General features: G+C 41.6%; 1 protein-coding gene across 10 annotated transcripts in view; it reads right to left on the minus strand.

The window, feature by feature from the left end:
• The window catches only part of gria2b (glutamate receptor, ionotropic, AMPA 2b), a 58,747-nt gene extending 36,061 nt beyond the window's left edge, over positions 1 to 22,686 (minus strand). For 4 of the 10 annotated variants that reach the window (XR_004105687.2, XR_004897281.1, XM_031303733.2 and 1 more), the window contains exons 1-2: positions 22,314 to 22,685; positions 22,026 to 22,166 (exon numbers count right to left, since the gene is read on the minus strand). Coding sequence is in view for 5 of the 10 variants with exons in the window: in XM_031303733.2 (XP_031159593.1) it covers positions 22,026 to 22,166; positions 22,314 to 22,398 (226 nt within the window). In the remaining 5 variants the exon portion in view is untranslated. Of the gene's footprint in view, positions 1 to 22,025; positions 22,167 to 22,313 lie in introns of all 10 variants that reach the window. The other 6 variants (XR_004897270.1, XM_031303731.2, XM_031303729.2 and 3 more) reach the window with 2 other exon arrangements.
• Between the last annotated feature and the right edge of the window lie 4,668 nt (positions 22,687 to 27,354).

Genomic DNA, 27,354 nt, shown 5'->3' on the forward strand with positions numbered 1-27,354 from the left:
AAACTCAAAATTCCCATATGACAAAAGAAACTTACTTCTGAAAATTGTGTTATTATGAAATTCTTTTATTGAATGAAACATGCATAGCAGCATAGCAGACTGTTGCCTTGGTGACAGCTCTCAGTCAGCCTGAGTGGCCGATAGGAAGACTTCTGTGAGGTGTCACTGTGGGCCAGCGAGGCGCACTTGGGGGTGTTTTTGTCTGCCTTCGAGCAGCTCATCCGGCAGCTGGTCTCTAAAAGAACAGTACAGCTCAGTTCTTATCAACTTCTGACTCCCCCCCCTCCCATCTCCCATCCTATTTCTCTCGGTCTCCTTCCCTCTTTCTCCCTCTGTCGCTTTGTTCACTGACCTGTTTCCTGGAGGCTTTCTGACGGCTGTGGATGGAGGATGTAGGTTTCACAAGAACAGAGTCTGATGAATGTTCTCTATACTAAAGGCACACTAGGCTATTGTTGTACAGTGCCCCCAATGTCCCAATCGTCCTTTCAGCTTGCCTTTTGTTGTTATAGGCACTTTTGATAGCTGCAGGGATGGGGTGAGGAGTGGCTGCGTGGAGCCCTGTAAGATGCCTGAACAGCTCATACAGGCCAGTTATTGACTACGTATGACTGCTGACTGTAGCTGTATCATCATTCTTTTTCAATATCAATATCATTAAGGACATCAAAACAGCTCAACTGATGTTATACATAAAAGTCTGTTAATTAGTCATAATTTGTAATATTCAGCCAATGAAAACAGCATATTATATATGATTGTGTGGCTCTGGAGGAGATTTTTCCAGTTGAAAAAAAAAACGTAAAAGTAAAAAAGTGTCATGTAAACAATTGAAAACCACTCTTAATCTGTTTCTTACAAGCACCATGACTGTAAGTGCAATAAGACTCTTTTATCGTAACAGCGGTATAATTTGTGATATGATAGCAGCTTTCCTGATATGTTGTAACGAAGCCAGGAACATCATTTTACCTTTAAATTAACTTGAGTTCAGTGACTAAAGGTGTGTGAGTGTTAGTGTTGCTCTCAGCGTAATCTGCTAACCAAAACCAATGTGTTGTAATTCCCAGTTCAGCCATGTCACCCTGTTTTAAACACTGATCTGGATCAGACGGCTTTTCTGGAGGACACTCACTCAGAAACACTGCATATTTCAAAAAGAAAACACTATTATTGGTCCAGCGTGAGATACTAAATCCCTTATAATGTAACATCTAATTTAATCTAAACAAAATTATGCTTTAATCATGTTTTCTTTTAGATTTCTTACCAAAAAAACACAGATTACGGCTCAGTCCTACATCTTAGATCTGAAGAAAGAGAAGCACTGTGTTGCCTTGCTGTGCAGACCAATCCATTCCACTAAGCACAATACAGAATTCTTTAGCAATATTGATTCTGCAAAGTCGATCCATACATACTTTGTTGGCATTCCATCTGCCTCCTGTAATAAAACATACCGTATGTCGACTGACCTTTAGTGGAAATACCAAAGCAGACTTTAGATCTACTGGTCTATGTCCTAATGATCTTGAAACCAGCCCGAGCAAAATTAGTTACATCTATAAAAACAGCTTCATCCAACATCTGAGGGAGCAGCTGCAGATGAATAAGGACCAACTCAGTGAGGTGGAGCAAAGCAAAGAGACAATACACATGATCTTGTCATTGATGGCTCCGTTCTCAAATAAAAGCAGGTATTTAATAAATGTATACTAGCCACGGACGTGGCCAGCGCAATCAAATAGAGGCTGGTCTTTAATTAAGGCTGGAAAATAGTGAGGAAGTGTGGATTAAACTTGTACTCCTAATAGTGTTAGGCCTACTGCTGCTAGGTAGCTCTCTCTCTGCTCTTCCCCTCCCCTCTGTCTGTTCTTTATTGCAGGAGTGAAGTCTGGTGTGCGGGAGTCAGGGTTCCAGCTGCAGCTCATTCACCATAATCACCTCAGCCTTAAATACCCGGTCAACCTTGCCACTCATCGTCAGATCATAGCCAAGATTTCCACGTTAGTCTCGCTGCTGACTCAAACCTGCTTGTTTGCCTTTCGTGTTTTTGGCCTGTTCAATTTATATCTTCTCCTGTGCTACAGCTATTCGGAACCCGACTCCTGCCTCCGCTTCACTCCTGCCACCATCATCCTGCTTTCCACTACTGGACGTCATTTGGATTCACCACGGACACTCGGACAGTACGGTACCACTCCTGCTCAGAACTCTGGAACTGTTTCCCACTCTGTAGACCTGGACCTGCTCTTCCCCTATTGTTGGAGACCTGAACAATTTAACTTTATAATAAACCTGTTAAACCTTCTCTGGCTCAGTGTTATGGTCTGCATTTGGGTTCAATTCAGTTTAAACCGTGACAGTATGATCTGACCTAACATGAACCCAGCAGACAACAGCTCAGATACCACCCCTGAGTTCACTCAAATTCGGACTGCCATAGCCAATCAGGGCATTTTACTTGGCCAACATGATACCTTGTTTAAGACTATTTCTGAGAACAGTCAGATGCTGCTTAATCAGGTTCAATTACTCACCAATCAAGTGTCTGCCCTTACTACCCAAGTAAATGCTGCACCCCCTGTTCAAGGCATACAAACTGCTCCTTCTCCCACTCCGCCTGTTTTTCCTGCTCTTCCAGCCCAAATCAGAGAGCCTTTTGTTCCTGCTCCAGAGCGCTATGACGGGAACATGGGAACCTGTGGGGATTTTTTGACTCAATGCTCGCTAGTGTTTGAACAACAGCCACTCACCTACGCCTCAGAAAGATCCCGTATTGCCTACCTTATCAACTCTACTAGCGGTTCCGCTCGTTCTTGGGGATCAGCGGTCTGGGAGAGTCAGTCGGACGTTTGCAACTCTTACGTTGCCTTCACCACTGAGATGAGGAAGGTTTTCGACCACCCCGTACGGGGAAAGGAGGCTGCTAAACGGTTGTTTTCTCTTCGGCAGGGGTCTCGCAGTGTGGCGGAGATGGCAGTGGAGTTTCGGACTTTAGCGGCAGTGAGTGGTTGGAATGACGAGGCATTACAAGGAGTGTTCATTAATGCTTTGTCTGAGACTTTGAAAGATGAATTGGTGTCACATGATGAATCGCCTACGCTGGATAATCTTATTTCACTCACTATCAGGTTGGATAATCGGATTCGGGAGCGCCGCCGTGAGAGGAGTGTTAGTTCCAAGCAACCTGCCTGTCGTCAACCAACTCCTCCCCGCCCCTTCCCTACGGAGAAGGCCGAGTCTTCCCGAGTCCATACTAGGAGCACTGAACCCGAAGCCATGGAGGTGGGGCGTGCACGGTTGTCCTCTGAGGAGCGTGCACGTCGTATTCAGGCTCGTGTCTGCCTGTATTGTGGAGAAGCTGGTCATTTCGTTCCTTCCTGCCCAGTTCGTCCGGGAAAAGGGCCGGCTCATCATTAATGGGAGAAGTTTTGGTGAGCCGAGCAGTGGATTCTTCCTCTTCTCCCCGCATTCTGCTCCAGGCATCCCTCCAGTGGCAGTCCCAGAATTTCCCAGTTAGTGCGCTGGTTGACTCTGGTGCAGATGAAAGCTTTTTAGATCGGGAATTGGCTAAACAAATGGTTTTAGAGACTATTCCTATGGACCGTCCGCTGCAGGCTAAGGGTCTTAATGGACAATTGTTGACCCGTATTACTCATCAGACTGTTCCTGTTTGTCTCAGAGTGTCGGGTAATCATCAGGAGAACATTCAATTCCACATAATTGACTGCCCACAGACCCCCCTGGTCCTTGGTATCCCCTGGCTCATTAAACACAATCCACACATTGATTGGGTGACAGGTAGAATTGTCTCATGGAGCACCTTCTGTCATGTTAACTGTTTGTGTTCTGCTCAGACCCCTGCCAGCACTGTTCCTCAACCTCCACTGGAGTCCATGGATCTCTCTGCTGTTCCTGACGTGTATCATGACCTGGCATCCGTTTTCTGCAAACACCGAGCTACTTCTCTTCCTCCTCACCGGCCATACGACTGCGCCATTGACCTCCAGCCAGGAGCCCCTCTCCCTAACAGTCGCCTGTACAATCTCTCCCGCCCGGAGACGGAGGCTATGGAGAACTACATTCGGGACTCCTTGGCGGCAGGTATTATTCGTCCTTCCTCGTCACCTGTAGGAGCGGGATTCTTTTTTGTTGGGAAGAAGGATAAGACCCTCAGACCCTGTATTGATTTCCGTGGACTTAACAACATCACCATTAAGAACAAATATTCTCTGCCTTTAATTAATTCTGCTTTTCCCCTCCTTCATGGTGCAACCATCTTCACAAAACTGGATCTACGAAATGCGTATCACCTGGTGCGCATTCGTAAAGGCGATGAATGGAAGACTGCCTTCAACACACCCTTGGGACATTTTGAGTATCTGGTTATGCCTTTTGGATTGTCTAATGCCCCTGCTGTTTTTCAGGCACTAGTGAATGATGTCCTTCGGGACATGTTGAATCGTTTTGTTTTCGTCTATCTGGATGATATCCTGATTTTCTCAAAGTCCTCCCAGGAACATGAACTGCATGTGCGCCAGGTGTTGCAAAGGTTGTTGGAAAACAAACTATTTGTGAAGATGGAGAAATGTGAATTCCATGTGTCTAACACCTCTTTTTTGGGTTACATGATAGCTCAGGGGGAGTTGCGGATGGACCCAGCTAAGATCTCTGCTGTCACGGACTGGCCAGCCCCCTCCACCCGCAAACAACTGCAACGATTCCTGGGGTTTGCGAACTTCTACAGGAGGTTCATCAAGGACTACAGCCGCATTGCTGCGCCACTCACCGCTCTCACCTCCATCTCACTACCATTCGAATGGAATGAAGGGGCCGATTCAGCGTTCAAAGAGTTGAAACATCGCTTTGCCTCGGCTCCCATTCTGATGCAGCCTGACCCCGACCGCCAGTTTGTCGTGGAGGTGGACGCATCCGACACTGGGGTAGGTGCGGTGTTGTCTCAACGTTCACCTGAAGATAACAAACTGCATCCCTGTGCTTTTCTTTCACGTAAACTTTCTCAGGCAGAGAGGAATTATGATGTTGGCAATCGTGAACTGCTCGCCGTCAAGCTGGCTCTCGAGGAGTGGCGGCATTGGTTGGAAGGGGCGGAACAACCCTTCATCATTTGGACGGATCATAAGAATCTTGCCTACATCCAGTCTGCGAAGCAGCTCAATCCCCGTCAAGCCAGGTGGGCACTATTTTTCGGTAGATTCAATTTTTCCCTGTCCTACCGTCCTGGGTCCCGCAACGTCAAGCCTGACGCCCTGTCTCGTGTTCATTCTGCTGTTGATACTGGTAGTAACCCTGAAACCATCTTGCCTCCTACCTGCAGTATTGCTGCCATTACATGTGACATTGAAGGGATTGTTAGACAGGCTCAACATCTACAAGCTGACCCTGGGAGCGGCCCTCCTAACCGGTTGTTTGTCCCTGAGTCTGTTCGCTCCCAGGTACTTCAATGGGCTCACTCGTCTCCCCTTACCTGTCACCCTGGAGTTACTCGGACCCTTGACTTTTTGAGACGGAAGTTCTGGTGGCCCAGGATGGAGGCGGACACCCGAGCCTTCATTGCTGCTTGTACGGTATGTGCACGAAGTAAGAACTCCACTCAGGCCAGCGCTGGTCATCTACGACCCCTGCCTATACCTAGCCGTCCCTGGTCCCACATTGCTTTGGATTTTGTCACTGGACTTCCCCCCTCGTCTGGAAAGACTGTCATTCTGACTGTAATTGATCGTTTTTCTAAGTTTGCTCATTTTTTTTGGCCCTACCTAAACTGCCCACTGCCAGAGAAACTGCTGATATTTTGGTTAAATATGTGTTCCGCTCTCATGGTCTACCCACTGATATTGTCTCTGACAGGGGTCCCCAGTTTATCTCCCAGGTATGGAAAGCTTTCTGTAAAGCTTTGGGCATCACATCCAGCCTGTCCTCTGGATATCACCCCCAGACCAACGGACAAGCCGAGAGAGCGAACCAGGAGATGGAGACAGCTCTCCGCTGTGTCACAGGGTCCAACCCTGGGTCATGGAGCTCCATGCTCCCCTGGGTGGAATATGCTCATAACACCTTGACTAACGCTTCCTCTGGTTTGTCTCCCTTTCTGTGTGCTCTGGGTTATCAACCTCCCCTGTTCCCTTCCCAAGAGAGGGAACTGGCGGTACCCTCGGTGCAGTCCCACATGCGCTGCTGCTTCAAGGTCTGGAGGAAGGCCAGGGTAGCTCTGTCCCGAGCTTCGTCGTACATGCAGAGGCAAGCCAACCGTCACCGGTCCCAGGCTCCCGGTTACACTCCTGGGCAAGAGGTATGGCTTAAGTCACGTGATCTTCCATTAAAAGTGGAATCTAAGAAGATGGCGCCGCGTTTTATAGGACCGTTTAAGATACTGTCTATTGTTAACCCATGTGCGGTTAAACTACAGCTTCCTGCCTCTCTAAGGGTTCATTCCACTTTTCATGTGTCCCAGATTAAGCCTGTGTCTATTAGCCCTCTGTGCCCGCCCTCTCGTCCCCCTCCTCCGCCCAGGGTCGTGGATGGGGGTCCTGTCTACACTGTCCGGCAACTTCTGGATGTTCGCCGCAGAGGCCGTGGTTTCCAGTACCTGGTGGATTGGGAGGGTTATGGTCCTGAGGAACGTTCCTGGGTTCCCAGGAGCTTCATTGTGGATCCTGCTCTGGTCCGTGACTTTCATCGGTTGCATCCTGATAAACCCTGTCGGCCGCCGGGTGGCGCCCGTAGAGGGGGGGGGTACTGTTAGGCCTACTGCTGCTAGGTAGCTCTCTCTGCTCTTCCCCTCCCCTCTGTCTGTTCTTTATTGCAGGAGTGAAGTCTGGTGTGCGGGAGTCAGGGTTCCAGCTGCAGCTCATTCACCATAATCACCTCAGCCTTAAATACCCGGTCAACCTTGCCACTCATCGTCAGATCATAGCCAAGATTTCCACGTTAGTCTCGCTGCTGACTCAAACCTGCTTGTTTGCCTTTCGTGTTTTTGGCCTGTTCAATTTATATCTTCTCCTGTGCTACAGCTATTCGGAACCCGACTCCTGCCTCCGCTTCACTCCTGCCACCATCATCCTGCTTTCCACTACTGGACGTCATTTGGATTCACCACGGACACTCGGACAGTACGGTACCACTCCTGCTCAGAACTCTGGAACTGTTTCCCACTCTGTAGACCTGGACCTGCTCTTCCCCTATTGTTGGAGACCTGAACAATTTAACTTTATAATAAACCTGTTAAACCTTCTCTGGCTCAGTGTTATGGTCTGCATTTGGGTTCAATTCAGTTTAAACCGTGACAAATAGCTCACATGATAAATTCAGTGTAATGTACCTTTATAAAGAATTTCATTAGTACAACCACAGAGTCAAACCAATCTGTTGCTCAAAATTTCTCTTTTTAACAAAAATACTGTTTTCATTAACTTATTACTGCCGTTTGATTTCATTTTTTATGTCATTGTTTTTTTGAGCGAGGTTAAGTTCTAATCAATGGTCAATCAAAGTCAACCTTCCTGTACATGTTTAGATTTTTGTAACTTTGTTAGTCCACATGTCTGCACCTCAAATAGTTGATTTTTAATTAAGAGCTTGCAGGACCTAGAATGACTTTGTCCTTTGAGCTCAAAAAACTAAAAAAACTAAAGAAATGGCAAAATGGAAGTGACTGGAAATTGTTAGTCAATTAAACAATACTTCTATTAGAGAAGAAAAACTGAACAGCGGATTAGCGAGTAACCATGAATGTTATGGACAAGTTCATGCAAATCTCTCACTAGAGACTGTATTGGACTTGAGCTTTAAATGGAAGGTTTTAAGTGTGCATTAACAGCAAGGCATCAACTGTGGACAGATCAGAAAACAGGGAGGCTTTTTACTAAAATATTATAAGATATACTTATACAATATTAGAAAAGGCATGTCTCTTAAATAAGCCTGTTTCAAATACAGCCCTTCAGGTAAACAAAGTATAATGTACTGTAAATGGAGTTTCAGTGTGATGATTTGCATGAAACATCCTACTGAGAGTGAGAGGAAGACAGCAACTCCTGAGAATCCCCAGTGCTCCCTTGTACTGCTTAAAACACTTTTGACATTGCATCTTTGTCAAAGCTTTGAATAAGTGCCATAAAAAAATAGAGATTACACAATACTCCAACTTCAAAAGGAAGCTAACGGAGTTGTGACCTTCCGGAGGCCTCGGTTTTCAACAATAAAGTGAGCATTAAAAAGTCAAATTTAACGTCTTCATACAAATCTGACTATTTTTTATGAATAACGTTGAACAGAAGGCTGCTTAGTTGTGCAGGCACAATACTGTACAAAACATAACTTGTTCATAAATACATGAAGCAGCTACCTTGGATCTGCCCGATAGTAAAAAAAAAAATAAATAAAAATATCTGTCTACCAGCACTTCTAAAGCTCACTATTTAACATGTGCATGATAACTACTTGTTCACTCGTCATCAAAACTGTTGTGGGTTGTAAACCTATATCTGAATTGATAGACTTTCCAAATAAAAAAAAAATTAAAATGATGTTTTCTACTTAATAACAGCAGACACCTTTCAAGCATTTAAAAATACTTCATGTTTTGACTCCCCTGGGTGAACACTTTTCAGAGTCCTCCTGTCTGTCTTACAGTGAAGCAAGGACAACTCAAAAATGCTTTTGAAACCCAAATCATTCCTGTCTACCTCTTGTAATATCAGACTGGATGACTCTTTCTTTATTAAGTATTTGCTCCCTTATCATTCCACCTCATGCAGAGATGTTTCTGACTGGAGGCTGTAGAGATGCTGTACAAAACATAACTTGTTATAGACAGAACAGTGGTCCATGACATACTGATATTTTCTCAGCAGTAATCTTTTTGAATGGCTGAAAAGTAAATACCATTGTACAGTATAGCAGTGTATTAAGGTATTAAATGTGATTAGGATGGTAATGTAGTAGAAATTGTGAGGATTATGGATGGTTTTACCTTCAAGTATTCAGGTATCTCAGGTATTTTTCTAACTCTGTTCAGTTAAACTTGCTCTATTTGCAATGAAGTCTGGATAATGAAGCGGCGATATTCTGGCATTGTGATGGCTATTGGCAAAGTCCTGTTGTTTCGTTGTCTAGCTCTTTGCATTACATATCTTCTGACTCCTGCTGATGACATTATATTGGAGCATAGATCCGGGTGTAAAATCTACTTAAAAAGACTGTATTATTCTCTGGTTTATCTATTTGGCTATCAGACCCTGGGATAGCATTCTCGGTCAGTTGGTTCACCACTTTGGTCCAGACTTAAATATATCATCAACTATTGGATGGATTATTGAAAATTTTGAACAGACAGTCATGGTGCCCAGAGGATGAAGCCCACTGATTGTGGTGATCCTCTGACCTTTCCTCTCGCGCTACAATGAGGTTGGAATGTCTCAACAGCTATTGACAAAATTGCCATTACATTTGGTTCAGACTAGGAATGGGCCTGAATCAATATTTTATTCTACAGTTATTATGCCCAAGAGATCATCAAACTTTCCCAAAGTACTACTATTAATGTTAAATACTTTGAAATTACTTCACAACATATTCACATTGGACTTAATCAAACCTAACAAACAAAATAATGAACTGTATCCTGCAGGGTGCTGATATTTAAAAGCAGAACGTCAGAGAGAGTTAGAAGTTATTTATCTTTCTTTCTTCTTTTCTTGACAATTATCATAAACTGCATTTGTAAAAGAGCCATTAATGTAACCGGGCTACAAGCAGAAAAACATTGGTACAAATCTGAAAACCCTTGTGTCTATCATCTGAAATCCTATAGGCAGAGCTAAGAGATAATAAAAGCTCAGCATTTGGATGTACTTTAACAGATGTAATGCTATTACTCTTGTTTTTCTTTTGTTTCCGGCCAGAAAATGGTGAAATCAGAAAATATAAAAAGATAATTTATGCAACTGCCCCCTTTTCTCAGTGTTTCTCCTGCTCTTTTATCACAGCAGGGGAGATGTGGAGCTGCTAAAATATGTCAGGGCTCTTTTTTTCCAGCTTGTGTCATCTTGAAATGTTTTGCTGGACTTGACTGTTACATCATACTGTAGGTCCCAACCCATCATGTTCCAAACTCAGAGCCTACCTGGACACGAGCAACTTCAGGACCAACAGTCTAACTTTAGTTTCACTGTGTTGACATAGGATAAGGCAGTTGGGAGTCAGTTTGGAGTTGGCTCTTGCCTGCTGCAACATAACACTCTCTGCCTGTCTGCTTCCTGAGGGTGTACGCAGCTGAATATACTGTATATCTGCTCTGAGAGTGTGTCTGTATGTGTCTGTTTGTTTGCCCTCTCTTTCAGACATCTGTTACACACAATGATCTCACCTGCCAGTGGACATGGGTGCTGACCTAGCTTTTGGGGGCCCGCCGCTGGCCGAAGTCCTACAGTATCTGTCTCTGCCTCGTCACATTTCCCTTGTAATTATTTTCTTATCTCTTTCTAACTGTCCATGTCATTGTCCATTTAATTGTTTCGTCCTAGCACCTAGTATATACTTGCCTGTCTAAGCGTGTGAGGGTGATGCTGCTGACTACACTCCATTCAGTTACACGTTTTCGGTATATACTTTTTTGTAATATATAGATTTTTGGGCCCAAATCACTGTATCATATTGTTTTGTGATTGATTAATTTGCTCTTCTGCTGATTACTACAACTACTACTACCAATGGAGGTCCACAAAGATAACAAACTATTAAATGCCCCATTAAAGGGTCAGTTCACCCACATTATTAAAAAAACAACAGATTTTCTCACTCAACTGTAGTGGCATCTAGCCAATGAGAATATTTAGAGTTTGTGGTGAATATGATTCCATTTGTGGTGCAGACAGCATTGAAATTTAGAGGATGAAACTGTGTTCTTGCTTGTAAATAAGGACACATTAGCTAAAAAGCTAATGCACCTGTAGTTTACATTTCATAGTCTAGGTTTTGTCCCAGGCTGTTGTAACTGTCACCATCAATCAGTAATAGAATGGTGACACTTCTGTTTGTGCAATGTATTTGTGCAATGTTTTAAAACGATTTAATTGGCAAGGTGCAAAGAGGTCCTATGTCTTTACAAAGATAATTGTCCGAGTCAGTTATTCTGGCTAATGCAAATAAATGATTTTACAAGATCAAACCAAATATATGTATAATAAATAAATTCTATAAATAAATATAGAACAAAATTGAAAAGGAGAACATATTTGTGTCATTTAAGGGCATCATTTTGCATTTGACCTGAAGCTGTTGTAATCTTATCCTTGGAAAACATTTAGATGGTTTTGGACTCCTTTCTGCAGTTATTTTTCCCTTTGTCTGATTTTGAAATGCTTTAACAATAACCTTGCAAGTTGTGGACATACTGTTCTCATTTGTCTTCATCTCTGAGAACAGCAAGGTAATAGACCAAAACTACACCAAAAAAACAAACGTAAAAAACACCCCCGCACAAACCTTCCTGACACAATGAAGCATCCGCTGCACAGCCACCCTAAACAACAGAACAATGTCCTGTTTCCATTCCATGAGCTCCATGTACATTCCACTGAATCCATCTACAGACCCATGAGACAAGGCAGATCAAAGAAACCGCCCACAGACTTTGGCCTTCTGGGCCTTCACATGGTTAAACACCCAAGGTTCCTTTAATAGGGACAAACATCTTCTCAAAGCTAGCCAGTAGGGGAGCAAGACAGGTACACGGCTGAAAACCAAGTCAACTCTCCCTGTGAGAGTTCACTCTCAAACACTGAAAATGTTTCTGATGAAAATAAACAGTTCTCTGCATTGAAAGCTTTTTCAACTTCATGGTCCCCCAGGGGAAATATTTCCTGCAGCCAGGTAACACATCACACAGAGACCTAAGCATAAAACACGCTTTCATTATAAAGACTCAACATTTGATGATATGAATTTCTCTTTTCAATACTATGTTCTTACTTTGTGGGATGCTTTTTGTCATGTTGTGTCTTTTTATTATCATTAACTACTCATGGTGGGTTTGAATGAGCTTTAACTAATAGCGAAGATCTATTGTATTGTATGTAACAAAGTGATATGAGTTTGTAAACTTTGTGAAACATAAGTACATATAAATATCAGTTTTTGGTGTTGTTCCCTTAAAATCAAAAACTATGATTTTTTTCTGGGCTCACCATTTTGCAGCAGCATTTATTAAAAATACACACAGATGCACAGACAATCAATTTAGCGTCACTAGTCCACAATGCAAAGCAGACATGCTACATATTCTTTTTTGTCTTCTTTTGGAATTGCCATCACTTTTGCCACCCAGCTAAATATAAGAATTTTAGATCTGTTTTCTGAAGAACGCTGCAAGTCATTCTGGGAAATGCAGGAAATCAGTAACTATAGAAGAAAAGGCACACAAAGAGAATAAGAGTCCAGTAATTAAACAGATGACAAAATGTCATTACAAAATAACCCCTAGAATGCAAAGTGTTCACATTTAAAAACTAAACAAAAAAAACATCTAAAGTTGGCTTTTTTGTACTGTTGGTAGTTGGTGTACTTTATTGTTCTGTATGAGCAGGGAACATGGGACAGTGCAATATCAGTTTCACAGCCTGCACCTTTTTAATGCATGAAAACATTTCTATACCATTGCAGAAAATGCAACTGACAAGCCAACAGCTGCTGAAATGCATTGGCTACAGTTCAGATGAGACCTTTTACAAGAGTACAATAGCACTGTCTGCAAAACAGACATTGCTGAGCAGCACTGCTGACAACATAAAGAAATGTTTCAAGTGAATTTAAAGATCTAAATTAAGTGGACAAAGTTAAAAGACAGGGCTGAGAAAAAGTGCAGACATTCAAGGAAATGCATTCATCAGCCCTGCATGTTGATTTATTGGGTTGTTTGGAGGCATGGCACTGGAGGTTTTACAGAGACACATTGTTTAACAAAAGGTTAACAAGGTGAGAAAACAGTTGATGTGAGTCAGCATTACACAGAATGAAACAGAGAATAAATTATGCTTCTAATTAGAAAATGTGAAATCATTATGTATAATGTTGAATGCAATGCTGTCAGTATGCATAAATGTATTTTTTTTAATTAAGTAGAGTATGAGTAGATTGATATCCTTAATATTGGGTCACACTGGAGGTAGTCTAGCATTGCCAGACCTTCCTTCACAGGGCTGCGGAGGAAGGTGTTGCAATGCTAGTCCATACAGCATTTCGGGATGGGAGAAAAACGTGCTCTGGTTTATTGGCATTTCTTTAAACCAATCACAATCTATTGGGTGGCGCTAAGCACCGGAAAGAGCCAAGGTGACTCTGCAAAATTGAACTTCTTTTGGTGGAACATGTGTACGTTCAAAAGTTGTTTTAGTCATGCACAGAAAACCCAGATTGGACAGATAGCTGTCCTGATTTACCCTGCAGAGATCTGATGAGCAGTTAACCATAGTCCTCATAAATCGATCGGTTTAGAATGCCAACACAAAGAAAGCGGAAGGTAATGGACATCTGGCCAGTGGAACGTCGTGGATATAGACTACACTGGAGGTAAACACCTACTCTGCTGTAAAATACAGGCACTCCAAGATTTAATTCCCTGATCATATCCACCTTGAGCCTGCGTCACCCTTACATTTCCAATACGTTTACATTTTGTTTCGGGACATTGTTCATTACATTAAAACAACAGCGGTAAGGGACATGTCTATCTGCTCACTGCAGTCTTGCTGCTTATCACACCGTAAAGTCATTCTGGCTTTGTCCTGTCATTTTCCTTCATCATTTTCCATTTCTTTATCTCTCTCTCTCTCTCTCTCTCTCTCTCTCTCTCTCTCTCTCTCTCTCTCTCTCTCCACACACGCACGCACGCACACAAACCCTAATAAATTTGACAAGAGCACCCTGTAAGATCAGACAAGGCAACAGGATCAGATGTTACAGTAATCACCACAATGATAGGAAGGGCAGATTCTCTTCTATGAATGCTAATGAGCATCTCCCTTTAGCAGAACAGGTTTTATGGTGAATTAAAGGAAATTTGACACATTCTCAGTCAAGTGAACTTCAAGTTGACTGAAAAATATTTCAATGTGATGCCGACGACAGTTACGTTTAGGTACCAAAACGACTGGTTAAGTTTAGGAAAAAGATCGCGGTTTGGATTAAAACACTACCGACGAACGAACACGCGTTTCCTGGGTGAAAGTATTTTGTTTTCGCCCAGAAGCAAACTCTGCTCGTTTTCTCTCCCATTCCTGAGCGCTGTGGAGGAAGGTCTGGCAATGCAAGATTATGACCCACCCATCCATCCCGACCACCTCCCTACGCTGCCCACAGAGTTCATATACAGCAGCAGTCATTGTGGTTCATACAGCAAAAAAATACATGGAATGCTTACGAATTACAGTGCTTAACTTTTCATAGTTTTATGTAGGTTCGTCAGAACAACCTGACGAGCCTGAGCTCACTGTGCACCGTCACCGCATTGCTAACAGTAGTCATGTTTGGTTTAAACATTCAGTGTGATAATATTAGGTCTTTGCTTAGCGGTGAATGAGACATGAATAAAAAATGCAGTCCTTTCTCAGCTCTGCTCTGAAGCAGCAACGCAGCAGTGCTCGTGCACGTATATGTGTGGGTCGGAGCCCCGAGGGCAGGGGGAGGGGTTAAACTGAGACCCGAGGACATGCTACTTTTAAATCTTGCTAGGTTTTCAACATTACCAACCCTGCCTTTAGTGTTAATGTATTCTAATTTGAGCTTTTTACTGTGTTACTTTCATGTTGTAGAACAAACAATAAATCAAATTCTTAAAACTTTATTCAAGTCCATGTGCTTTACGATGGCCATGAACTATGTCAAAATGCTTCTCCAGTAAACGGTCCTTTTGCCTTGAATAGTTTGCCACTTTATTGGAATGGGTTTTTTCATCAATTACAGTAAGATTTCAACAACTCTAAAGTGCAAAAAACACTAGCAAAAACTAGATACTAACGAAACTTTAGACTTTAGGTCAACATTGAGTTATATGTTTAAATATGTTTATTTTCAGTACAGAGTAATTTATTTCTGTCAAATAACCTTGACAGGCTGTTGATTAATTCATATTTTATAAACCTCAATGACTTCAATGTTGTGAATATGACCATCTGCTAATGTTTGTATGTGTCTTTAAGCTGCTACTGAATCTCTATTCAACCGCAAGCTTTATGGATGCAGTTGTGAAACGATGCTCTTCTTCATATCAGTAATGAGTTCTAGCCAACCTGCCTCTCTAAATCACACAGTGCCTGACTCTTACAATAGATTTAGCTTCTGCCACACCGACAGCCCAATACCTGATGTATTCACATACTGAAACAGATTAAATGGTGTTGTTGGCGTTGATGCTGTTGTTGCTGTAAAGCTTTTTGAGCTTGACAAAAGGTTTCAGAATAATGAACAGGTTGTTCATATTTATCAAAAGAAAGATATGGAAGGGGACCTTTACGGCGTTTTTCCATTACATGGTACCTGCTCGACTCGCCTTGACTCTACTCGCCTTTTTTGCTTTTTGCCTTTAGATAGAGGGCCAAGGATAAAGCCTTGGTTACATCTTTTTAGGATAAGGATCTGTGTTCTGTGGAGACAATGTCTGGATCTCTATTTGCCAACCAAAAGCATACAAAGAAATACGTCTTGTGGCACTGGTGCAGGGACACTTAGCGCTGGTACCTTAGACAAGAGATAAATGTGTATACTGTAACACTGTATGAATGAATGAAACCCAATTCCTAGTGACTGAGGTCAGTTTTCTGTGCTGCATTGCTCAGCTAAAGTATGGGACCCTCCATCTGTCAATGAAATTGAAAATATTGCATGACACCATGGCATATTGCATCAATTTTGCGTCATGTACTGCATTTTAACCTGCTGCTTTTAAATGGTGTTTATTATCAAGTGGCTGTGTTTCATTGTGACTATACAGGGGATGAATAGTAACTGGATACTCGTGATCATATATGCTAAATGCCAGAAAACTATCAGACAACAACCAAAGGGGGAAGAAAATGATGGAATTGAGCATGGAAATCCATTCTTAAAATAATATTAACTCCCAGTCCACTTTCTAGCTTTTTTCCAAGGGCTTTCAACCACAGTTTATGGTCTTCATCAGTAAATTATATTGATTCTCTTGTCATCACTTTAAGTTCCATATGTTGTGTAATGACAACAGAGTCCACTCCGTGACAACTGAATAAACTCTTTTCACTGATGAAGACTGTCAGATACCGTAGAAAGCTCCGGAAAACAGCAAGTGAGTGGATCTTGATTTAAGATTATGTCAAATAATAATTGGGATGTGTATGTATATTTCATGCGTATATTTGTATGTAAACTCAAAATGCTATAGTTATTTTAAAGATTGTGTTTGTGACAGTTTTGGTGAGTTTGCTCTGAAACATATTTGACAAGTGACCCATCAAACCCTGGTAACTCTCTTAAAGCCAGGAGGAAAACAACACAAGCCATAAGATTCTGTTTAAGTTTAGCTTTGTTTCGGCCGTCCATCCACTAAATAATTTAGAGTTTTATTTTGGCTTAAACATCGTGTTTGATGCTTCTTGCGTTCAACGCGGTCTGGGCGCCGTGAATGGTACGCATGGTCACCGCGAGTCCGGTCTTTCATGCTGACTGCAGTCAGAGCGGTTCAAAGAATGGACTACTTCTGCACTGTAGCCGATCATTGCAACGCCGTTGTTAAAAATCTTGGAGGTGCACGTCTCGGCGATCAGAGCCTCCGCAGACCCTCCGCACATAGTCGCCCAGGCCGCGTTTGCGTCATATCGCCGTACACACCGTGCCGATCGCACTGAACGCAAGAAGCATGAACCAGCTTTTAGTGATTGGATACAAGGCAATAGGGGACTTCCAGCCAAGAGCCTTTGAAGTGTAATTGATGCTATCTCAGTCTTGTGTTTTATGAGGACAGAGTGATAAGGGCTTGGTTGAGGGCTGTATTCAGGGCAAGCAAAGATCCACAGAGGGTTCTTTAGACTCATTTTCTGACCGGCCAGCTCCCAGGCCTATTTAATAATTCACAGCTCCGCCTGAAATGGAGGAGAATGCACTTAATTAAGTATGAACAATAAATTGGCTATAACCAATGCTCTGCAGCGAACATATATTCGGTTCACGCTTTTGATCATTCAGCAAGGTCCCTGAATGCATGTGTCCCTGCGATGCAATGTGCGTGTAGATGCATGAAATTACAGTATGACGTGATTCAACCATGACAAACTAGAACTTTGAAGTGTTAAATCGCAGGCCGGCTGTTGTGACCTCAAACTGCTCTGCTGCTCTCAGAGGAGGAAGAGAGGTTTGCTTTGAAAGAGGTGGGTGTGAATTAAAAGCATGGGAGCATGCTATAACAGAATATAAAGTTTAATTTGGCAGGCAAACACACACACACACACACACACACACACACACACACACAAAGCCAGGTGCACAGTGAACTATAAAGCTTTTCACTACATTAAAGGAAAAGTGCATCCCTAATGTACATAAGCTTGCACCGCTACTTAAAAAGTCATTGATGGGTCCATGATGATGTCCATTTTGATTTAAATAATTTGCCTTTTAATGAACCTAACCTCCGGTTAGAGAAAAAGGGTGAGTTGTGAGAGAATGATGCGTGTGTCTCAGTCTTTCAAGTAACACAAAAGTTGTTAAAAATGGTGTCATATTTTGCACTGCTGATAACAAAAGTGCAAGCTGTAGCTGCTTTGCGTTCTGGAGACTGATAATTGGACATTATAATGCAACATTTTGACTTTAGAGAGATCCCATGCTTGTGACCCCTTATTACAAAGCAATGTCTACCTGTGACCTCTCATCAGAGTGTGCATAACTATGAGTTCAGAGTTCAATCGAAGAATGACTTCCTTTTTGTTTCGCTCAAAACCGCTTAGATACATTGTTGAGCCCTCATTTCTTAATGATGATAATTAATGATGGTCCTGTACAGTAACAAGGTTTTCTAATTTTGTTTTGGTTTTCCCAGCTGGTCTGGACTTCCTTCCTCCCCCCATGTATGAGTGTCCTGGTCTATATGTTATGTGTAGTGATGTCTATATGTCTAAAATTATGTTCATTGTTTGTCAAAAATACCATGTGATTTCTGTTGCAACCTAATTTCTCCACGGGCACAATAAACAAAACTAACTCCTAAAACTAAATCATACTGTTTACTGGGTGCACTTTTAATCTTCATTGTAGCTGTCCAGGAAATATATCTCATCTATATACTGTTTTTATAAGTCACAGCAAAGCTTTTAAAATCTATAACATATTTATATTTTATCTTTATTTTTTATATTTGTATTTTTTTATTACTGTTTGATATGTGTTAATATGTGTAAATATATGTGTGAATGCAGCCTCAGGGTTGATACTTAATTTAGTCGTATACTCTACCTGAATAATATTCTATTCTACTAATAATCTATTAGTTAGAGCTTATAAACCCTTTGTAAAGTATACACTATTTGAAAGTTGAAAAATACAACAAAAAATAGAAACATAGCCCAAGAAATTCAACTTCCACAATAAATATATATTATTTTTAACAGCAGTGTTTTAGGGTGCATTCATCATTTAACCACACAGGGTCTCAGAGGTGATTCTATTCTACGAAGTTTGAACAAGAATCTCTTCAATATATTGCTCTGGGTGGACAGCACACCAATATAACTGCACACGCATACATGCGCACACACACACACACACACACACACACACACACACACACACACACACACACACATACACACACAGTCAGAATGACTCCCCTGGTCTTGGCAGCAGATGCAGGACTGTCCAGATGAACTGTTATTGATGGAGGAATGTATCATCTTCCCTCCCGCTGTCTCTGACACACTGCATTGATGAAGTATGCTGCTGCACAGGCCAAGTACAACCAGAGTGTGAAATGTCTGTGGGGCAAGTCTTATTTCATTAACTTAAATAATGTAATTAATAAATAATGGACTGGCAAAGAAATAAAAGACTAATATACGTACTTTATCAGACCATAATTTAATGATTGTATAATAAAACAGCAGCAAATATCTGATAACACATTATGTTAATAAGCGTTCTGTGCCAACTTTTGGTAGTCAAATCTGTCACTCAGTTTCTGTTGTCCACTTCAAAAAAATTTGATTTGGTTTCACATTTTCACTGAGGCTACCCTCTTCATTAAAGACAAAGGTGCCTTAGTTGGACCCAAAGCCACAGTAAGCAGCTGCTCCTTTGTAATGGAGTGTGTGGGGAGTCCTGGAGCTCAGCAGAAAGCTTACACAAACCTGTAGTTATAATATTTTAGCTTTCAATATGCCATGTCACCCTCAATATTTTCTTCTTTTATTCTCCACTGCGCGCTGTCTCATAAAGTAGGCCTTCATTTTGACAAAAGGCAAAGTGGTGGTGTTAATCCACTTTAATTACACATGGAGGTGTCATTGTGAGGCAGACTGCCATCTACCGGCTTAAAAGCAATCCCCCCACCTCACCTCGCCCCCTCCTAATTCTAACTCCCACTCAAGTAGTCAATTAGAGGAGGTAGACAGAGTACATACACACACAGTTTTGAAAAACCAAAGTTATGCAGTGCACACATTCAGCCTGGGTGCTATGTCGAGGGACAAGAAAAACCCTCAGACTATTAGCAGCCTTTTCAATATTTAATGTGACAGTCATTCACTCAGTTCAACATCACAAATCAAAGTTCACACAGCCATTCGTTAGTTCATTTTCTATACCGACTCATTCCCTATTCAGGATCACTGATAACTTTGTGCAGGTCTCAGTAATTTGCCGTTTGAATGCTAGCCCAACAATAACTGAACTGAAGCTGTATGGTTGAAGTGGAAGTGAACCAGACTCACAGTGTGTCACCCCACAGTCTGAAAAATCACAAGTGTCAGCTGCTTTGCATAAACCATCATGCAGGAGCTTCAGTTAGTCTTAATACCAAAATTATAGCTCAACGATTTTGAAGGACTGCAATACATTGATTTCACCCAAAACTGGAAGCCAGCAGTCATCATGTGTGCGACAAAACAAGAGTAGGAAAATAAACGGCATTACTGGTGCTTATTTGCATTTTTCACAACTGCGTCATGCTGTAATTTGTGTTTACTTTATGAATTGTTGCATTAGGTTCACTCCCTGACCTTTCTGGAGCATGTGCAAAATCAAAAAATTTTAAGAAATGAGACTAAGTTAGTTAGTTATTAATTGCATGACATTTATTTGAAAATAAAGCCCCAAGTAGCCTAAATTAAGTAAATTAATCAGGCCAGAATTATCCAACTTTGATCATAATTGATTAAGATAATACAGTTAGGTGTTTATAAGCAACTGCTTGTTAAATTATAATCGAACCGAATCTCACACACACACACACACACACACACACACACACACACACACACACACACACACACACACACACACACACACACACACACACACTATTTTGGGTAGAAGGAAACAAATTGTGGGGGAAAACATTTACACGGCCTATATTCAGGATGTGGCTCATTTGCGCTTTACTGCACAATTACAACAAGTTAGTCAAAGGAAACAGCTCATTTCTGATACAACTGTAGGATAGAGATTGCTGTACATGTCAACAGTAAATAAGAAAACAATATTTCTAGAATCCACCAACAAATGATTAAGTCTTTGCAAACATATTCCTTTTTCATTAGGGTAGGCTATACTGTTTTCATGATTTCAAACAAGGGACAATGGCATTTGCATGTTGAACATCGACATGGCTCTCGATGCAACGAGGCTCTCCAAGCAGGAAACGTTTATATGGTAATGACATCGATTGGACCGATGCACCAATCAGAAGCGTTTGATTTATGTTTAGGGGCTGTTGAAAGGAGTAGTCGCTTGGCAACCGCCTACTGAAATGTAAGAGCTGTGGCTATAAAAAAAAAAAAAAAACAGCACCCTTAGAACCTATTTGCTGCCTTTTGCTGCGGCTATTTCAAAGAAAGTAGCCAGCATCATGGTTCTTTTGATGAAAGAAAGACATGATTGTAACTGATTCTCAGTGAAAACTCTCCGCTATCTAAACGAAGCATGGTGATGATGTGAGACAGGCAATCGTGATTTAGGTTTGGTCTATTATCGCCTATTTCCCCAAGGAACTGCCAATCATTGATTGGCCTCTGCTGTTATTTCATCGCATCCTATTACTGTAATCCTCAATGCAAATCTGTGTAGGCCTATGTATACTGCCAACAATGTATGAACACCGCTCAATCTGAGCTGAGAAAAGACGAGACATCGGTACACACTGGGGAAAAAAATGTCCATCTCAGCAAGTCCTATCTCGCTCTTTTCTCAATCAACATGAGAGAAATCCCTAATTAATGTGGCGAGATAAACTGAATATATAGCCAATTTGAAGTGCTGTTTTCTTGCAAGCATGGAATAAGCAAGAACAAATCAGATCTCTACGTTGGCAGCCTATAGAAATAACAAGAAACAGGTTGATGTTCGTTGGAATCAGTTATAATCTCACTCCACTTGTTTCTCCACTGACCTTAGTAAAAAAAAGCATTCTGTTTAAAAGGCAGTTGGATGAAAGGTAAAAGTAGAATCGATATTTTTGCAGTCTAGCCTTATTTGATCTCTGAATCTGAAGGAATGAACATGGGGTTGGATGTGACTGCAACCGACTGTTACTGTGGAAACCAACTTTCCCCTGCCTACACGATGCTAATTCATCCTCAACTACCCAGCTCAAAGCGTCGATAGGCTATGTTTGCTTTCCATCTCCATCGTATAGCCGATACATTTATCCAAACTCATCAGATAAAAACGCACAAAACGGGCATACACCGTTTATGGATGACATGAACACCTGTAAAAAGCGATTCTTTTCATTTTAAAATTGGGAAAATATGTTTGTCACTTACAGCAGTTGGTTACAGCAAAACTGTTCGCCACTTCCAGGTTGTCGATGTGGGGCGTCAATCTGAATTCCGAGGTGCCAAACTGAACCATCCCTATCCGAAACGCGCTGTACTCTTGGTCCGCGCCCCTTGGAAAGAGTCCCCCTGAAACCCAAATATAACAATCAGCTACACTTGCACATTGTGCTCTGGTAAGAGACATTTTCCAAGAAAATGTTCTCAACATTTTACGCAAAATGGTTTCTTTTTTTTTGAAGTCGTGTTTATGTTTGAACTAATGGGTATACATACCAATTTGAACACTGGGTGAGCTTCCATGCACGCATCCCCATAAAACCAGCAGAACTGAAACGGGTAAATTCACTATCTTTTCCATGTCCACAGTTTAGGTGTCCACATCCACCAGGGGAGTCTGATATTCCTCGATGTCTCCGGAGACGTTAGATCCGACACATATTGGAGACCCTCAGCCTTGAGGAGAAAGAATGAAAAATCTTCAGTAAGTGACCAATTTTTCTGCAGCTGGCTATCTATGAAAGGACACCAGCAGTGAAGGAATGGTCGCCAGCAACGCAGGTCTGCTGTCTCTTCTTCCGCTGCTCCTCGTCGCTCTCCTTCTGCCGGCAGCTGAAACCTCCTCTAAACGCACAGGGACTCTGCGCGCCTCCGCTCGGCGCGCCGGAGATCCTTTCAGCATCACACCCACAAGTGAGGAATGCTAATGAGAAGGCGGACAGAGACGAAAAGATCCGAGCGGCAACCACTTGGTGACAAGAGTGCACACTGTGTTGATTTCGATTTAACATCCTCGGCTCGCTATTTGCGCAATTATAATATTTCATCCTTCCTTTACAGAGTCCCAGTTTTCCAACAGGTCAATCTGTTTTTATGTCAAATCTCAATTGTCAAAAGGATTTCCAACCCAACACTAAGAACCTCATGTGGACTGCCTTGTCATCTTCCCCACCATGCTTGTGTTAACTTAACCTTGCTTCCTTACTAACCTATTGGAGTTAATGATAATATTCAAAAAAATATATTCATATAGTATCGCGTTTAAATGTTTACATGTATGAGATGATACATACACATTGACTGTAACTCAAAGATTGTGTTTATACATTTCATGCACATGACTGATACTGCTACACAGAGTGTATTGGGCGGATGCAGCTAATAATCTGCATTTATTTAAATTTAGGTGATGTAGCTTGATATATTGAACAGACAAAAGCAGCAAATGAGAAACTGGAACCAGAAAATGTGTTGGCATGTTTGCTTGAAAAAGAACCGAAACAACAAAAAAAGATGATCAAATTAAATGTTTCTGTCCATCGACTAATCAGTTTATAGTTTCAGCTCTGAAGTTCCTAACGAGTGAGCAGGCTGATAAAGGCTGCTTAAGATCACTTCACTCTTGCAAGGATCAGCATTGGCAATCCTAGACTCTGGGGAGCCCCGGGCAAAGAGGCTCACCGAGGCCCCCCTCGATAATCATAACAACATGCACACACATCTGAGTATTTGAACAACAAAGGAGGAGTAACATGGACATGTAACACCAAATATGAACTCACAATAATGCTTATTAGAACTCTGTAACATATTCTGAAACAGCTGGTGTTCTTTGCACATGATTTATACACAGCTAGAAAAAAAAACATAAGTGGGGCCCCTTCTAGCTATAGAGAGAATAGTTTTGGAGCAGCGGCGGTGCACTGCATAGTGCCTTTATGGGAGGTTTCAGGGGGGTTGTATTTGTCATTGCAAAATGTGCCACTATGCGTGGCCTCTTTTTTGGGTTAGGTGGGATGTGGGGGGCAACCATTTGCCTTGTTTTCCTCTCCTGAAGGTGCGCCCCTGGGGATCAGGCTTATTACCTTAAAACAGGATGGTGTCCTTAACTACCCTGCTACCATTGGAGCCACAGCAGCAGCATCAACAGCAGCATCAGCAGCCGTATATCAGGCACGTGAAAGCATGTCTCTGAAATCTATATTGGACATTTTAAGACTGAAGATAAGTCCAAAAGTATAATTTCCACATTAGCATTGAATATTTACTTACTTTAATTTTAATTCATTTGTGGGTCAATGTGCTGATTACTTTTGGCCTACAGATTTAAACTATCTAGAAGGCATAATCCTTTCTCCTCTAATGTAGCTCAGCGTAAATTCTTTCAGGAAGACCTAACAATAATCAGTCTCTCCTAAAGCGAATCAGCGCTTGAGGCGCTCTCCTTCTGATAATCCAATCAGGAAAGGCCAAAGATTTCATAGGCCAATCACAGCGTCTCAACACGTTTAAAAGCGCTTTCTCTCCCTCTGCTATCAGCTGTCATTTCAGAAAGGCGTCGTCCCTCCTCCTCCCCTTCCACCTCCCGTCCTGGTGGTTCTATGGCTGTCACTCCAGCGCCCCCTCGGCCTGGTCTTCCGGCCTTCTCCACCGCCACCGGTGTCTGGATTCCATCGGGGGGTTACATCATGGTTCCCTACCCCTATATATTAAATGTATTAATATAACGATGGAGTTCAAACTCCAATACTATGTTCAAATTATGCTCTTGTTCAATAAAACATTTTGCATATCTGCAAACAGTCTCTCCTGATTGAAATAGTTCCTGAATGCATAATGGGATATAGCTGAAGATATTTGCAACCTTAAGAACTGTTTTGTATAACTGACAAAATGTCAAAAAGGCAGCAAATGTATATACTGAATAGGCAATTTGAATTGAGACCACCTTCAAACATTGTTTTTTCGGTCACTTGACAAACAAGTCTTCTCTAATTCATGTTAAAGGCTGACATTTCATACTGAAAAAACTCATCAAGTGCATCAGCTGGAGGCGATCACTCATGCCCTCCAGGAATACCCATCAAATGAATATCCTCTTTAACTTTGATCTAGCGCTTATTTTCACCCTCTGCATACAAATCCAATGTAAATCTATGGCTGGTTGTAACTGCCATTTTGTACAGGGTTAAATGGAGAAGAGCTGCCTCACAGCTAACAGGAAATAAATGGCATTCCTGTCTCCTTGTTTTATGACAGGCATATCTCAGCCTTCACAGAAAGATGTATATTAACCATTGGACAGTGTGAGATAGCAATATGGGAGCAAACTAATGAGGCAGAGAGTGAGCGGAAGCTCAGGTTGGTGGCAGAGAGAAGCAACAACTTGTCAGATTTCAGCACCACGGACAGCACATCACATGCAACAGTGGCTTTTTTGCAAAGAATCATTTAGCTCTATGAGTAAACATGGCTAGGAATTTAAAGGAAATGTTTGGTATAACTTGGGTCCTATTTTCTTGGTCTTGGCCATCATTTCTATTGGATATACCAGTGTAGTCACCAGAAGATCAGATTAATCAGATATCTAAACTACTTTATTTAGAAATAAAAACAAAATAAAAAGAAAGCATGAGCACCCAAAATATAAGTACTATTTCATCATTGCACAGGAATTCCCAAATATTTTCTTAACAATATCTGACACGTTTCCACATGTTATTACTACTTTTGATATATGCCTCTGACTTTCACCTCTATATATATCTTTTCTATTCATTTTTATTTTTTTATTTTTATTTTTTTTTATCTGTGATTCCCCTCAAGCCCATCACCATCCATCACCATCACCCCCACCCATCCATCCTACTTTGTCCCAGATTGATCATGTGTACACACACATTAACACACACATGAAAATTAAAAAAACTATTTCTTGTTTGTGTTGTTTGATTTTTGCTGGTCTGTTGTTGTTTGCACTTCTGTCTTGCAATAAAAATAAATTAAAAAAAGACTCCTTTATTTATAGTAAGAGGCTGCTTGAGAAGATTTTAACCCAAATAGATAATAATTTATCATATATTAATTTTTGGAAATTTTACTTTTAATGTTGCTTGCCTGAATACAAATCTCACGTTCAGTTGAGCTGCTTTTCACCGACTAAAAGACTCAAGCTTAGCAATTAGTTGATTCTATTTTCCCTACAATCGGTACAGGAAACTTCTTGGAAATTAGTGGAAAATTATTCAGAAATGATGGACACCATAAGCGATGTCATCATGTTCTCAGAATTCAGCAATAGGTACAGTATTTATATTAGCAATAGGAATGATGGCCAAACTTTGAAAATTAAACTTTAAGTTGTATGAAACCAGAATTTCCCTTTACTGCCAATACCTGTTGCACTCTACATTAACTGGACACCCAAAACCTTTGTTTTCTGGTGCCATTCTCATTGTAAATCCTACTCATGGCAGAGTACATAGCATGCTCAGCTACTTGTGTTTTACGTACTCACATACGTTCATCTGTTTGACTTTGTCTGGAGGATCAGTCGTGCATGGATTCACTCTGCTGCTGCTGGATTTAAATGTCATTTCAGTTCAATTATCTTAGAGCATGTTTCGCAATTTACTAAATTTTCAGCCTGAGAGATAATTTTACTGTTGCAACGCTGAAGAGCGCTTCAATGAGTTTTTAGAAGTGAAATGAGAGTAACTCATAATCAAATCATGAATCCGCTGGCTGTGTAACAGTGTTTACCTTTTGAGCAAATTTACACAAATAAACCTCAGGAGTGTGATGGAAATTGTACACATGCTAATGAAAGCATTTGGTCTTCCTGGAGAATCCAGCACTTTGTATCTGCTCAAACCAAGTCAGTGACCTTTTGAGAAATGTTTAACCACTCAGTTTTGTATGTCCCAGAAATCCTGTGCAACTGCTTCCTAGAAATCATTTACATTTCTGACATTTAGTTGGTGCTCTCATCTAGAGAGACTTACAATGGGTAGCATTTTAGTGTCTCACTCAAGGGTTCAGCAACAACACATTTATCTTGTGATGGATAACGCTCGCTGTTATACTGTGGGGATCTGACATATGACCTTTTACTAACATAATTTAATGGTTTTAATGATTCTCTTGCCGTCATTAGCTGCAGACAGTACACAGAAAGAATGGATACAGGTTTTTGCTAAATCTTCTCTGCCAATGCCAAACAACTTATTCTGCCATTGACTCGTTTGGTGTTTGGTGGATTGGTCACACAATGCTGTTGGATGGCATCCCATTCTTCAACCAGCATTTGTCGCAAGTCAGCCAACGTGGTTGTGTTGGTCACTCTGGCATGGACAGCACGCCCAAGCTGATCCCACAAGTGTTCAATGGGGTTGAGGTCAGGACTGCTGGCAGGCCATTCCATCCTCTCCACTCCCACATTCTGGAGGTAGTCTCTGATAAACCCCACCCTGTGGGGGCGAGCGTTGCCATCTTGGAGGATAGAGTTCGGTCCCAGACTGTGGAGATATGGGATTGC

This window comes from Sander lucioperca, chromosome 1 (assembly GCF_008315115.2).
Source record: "Sander lucioperca isolate FBNREF2018 chromosome 1, SLUC_FBN_1.2, whole genome shotgun sequence".
In the NCBI taxonomy this organism is placed as follows: Eukaryota; Metazoa; Chordata; class Actinopteri; order Perciformes; family Percidae; genus Sander; species Sander lucioperca.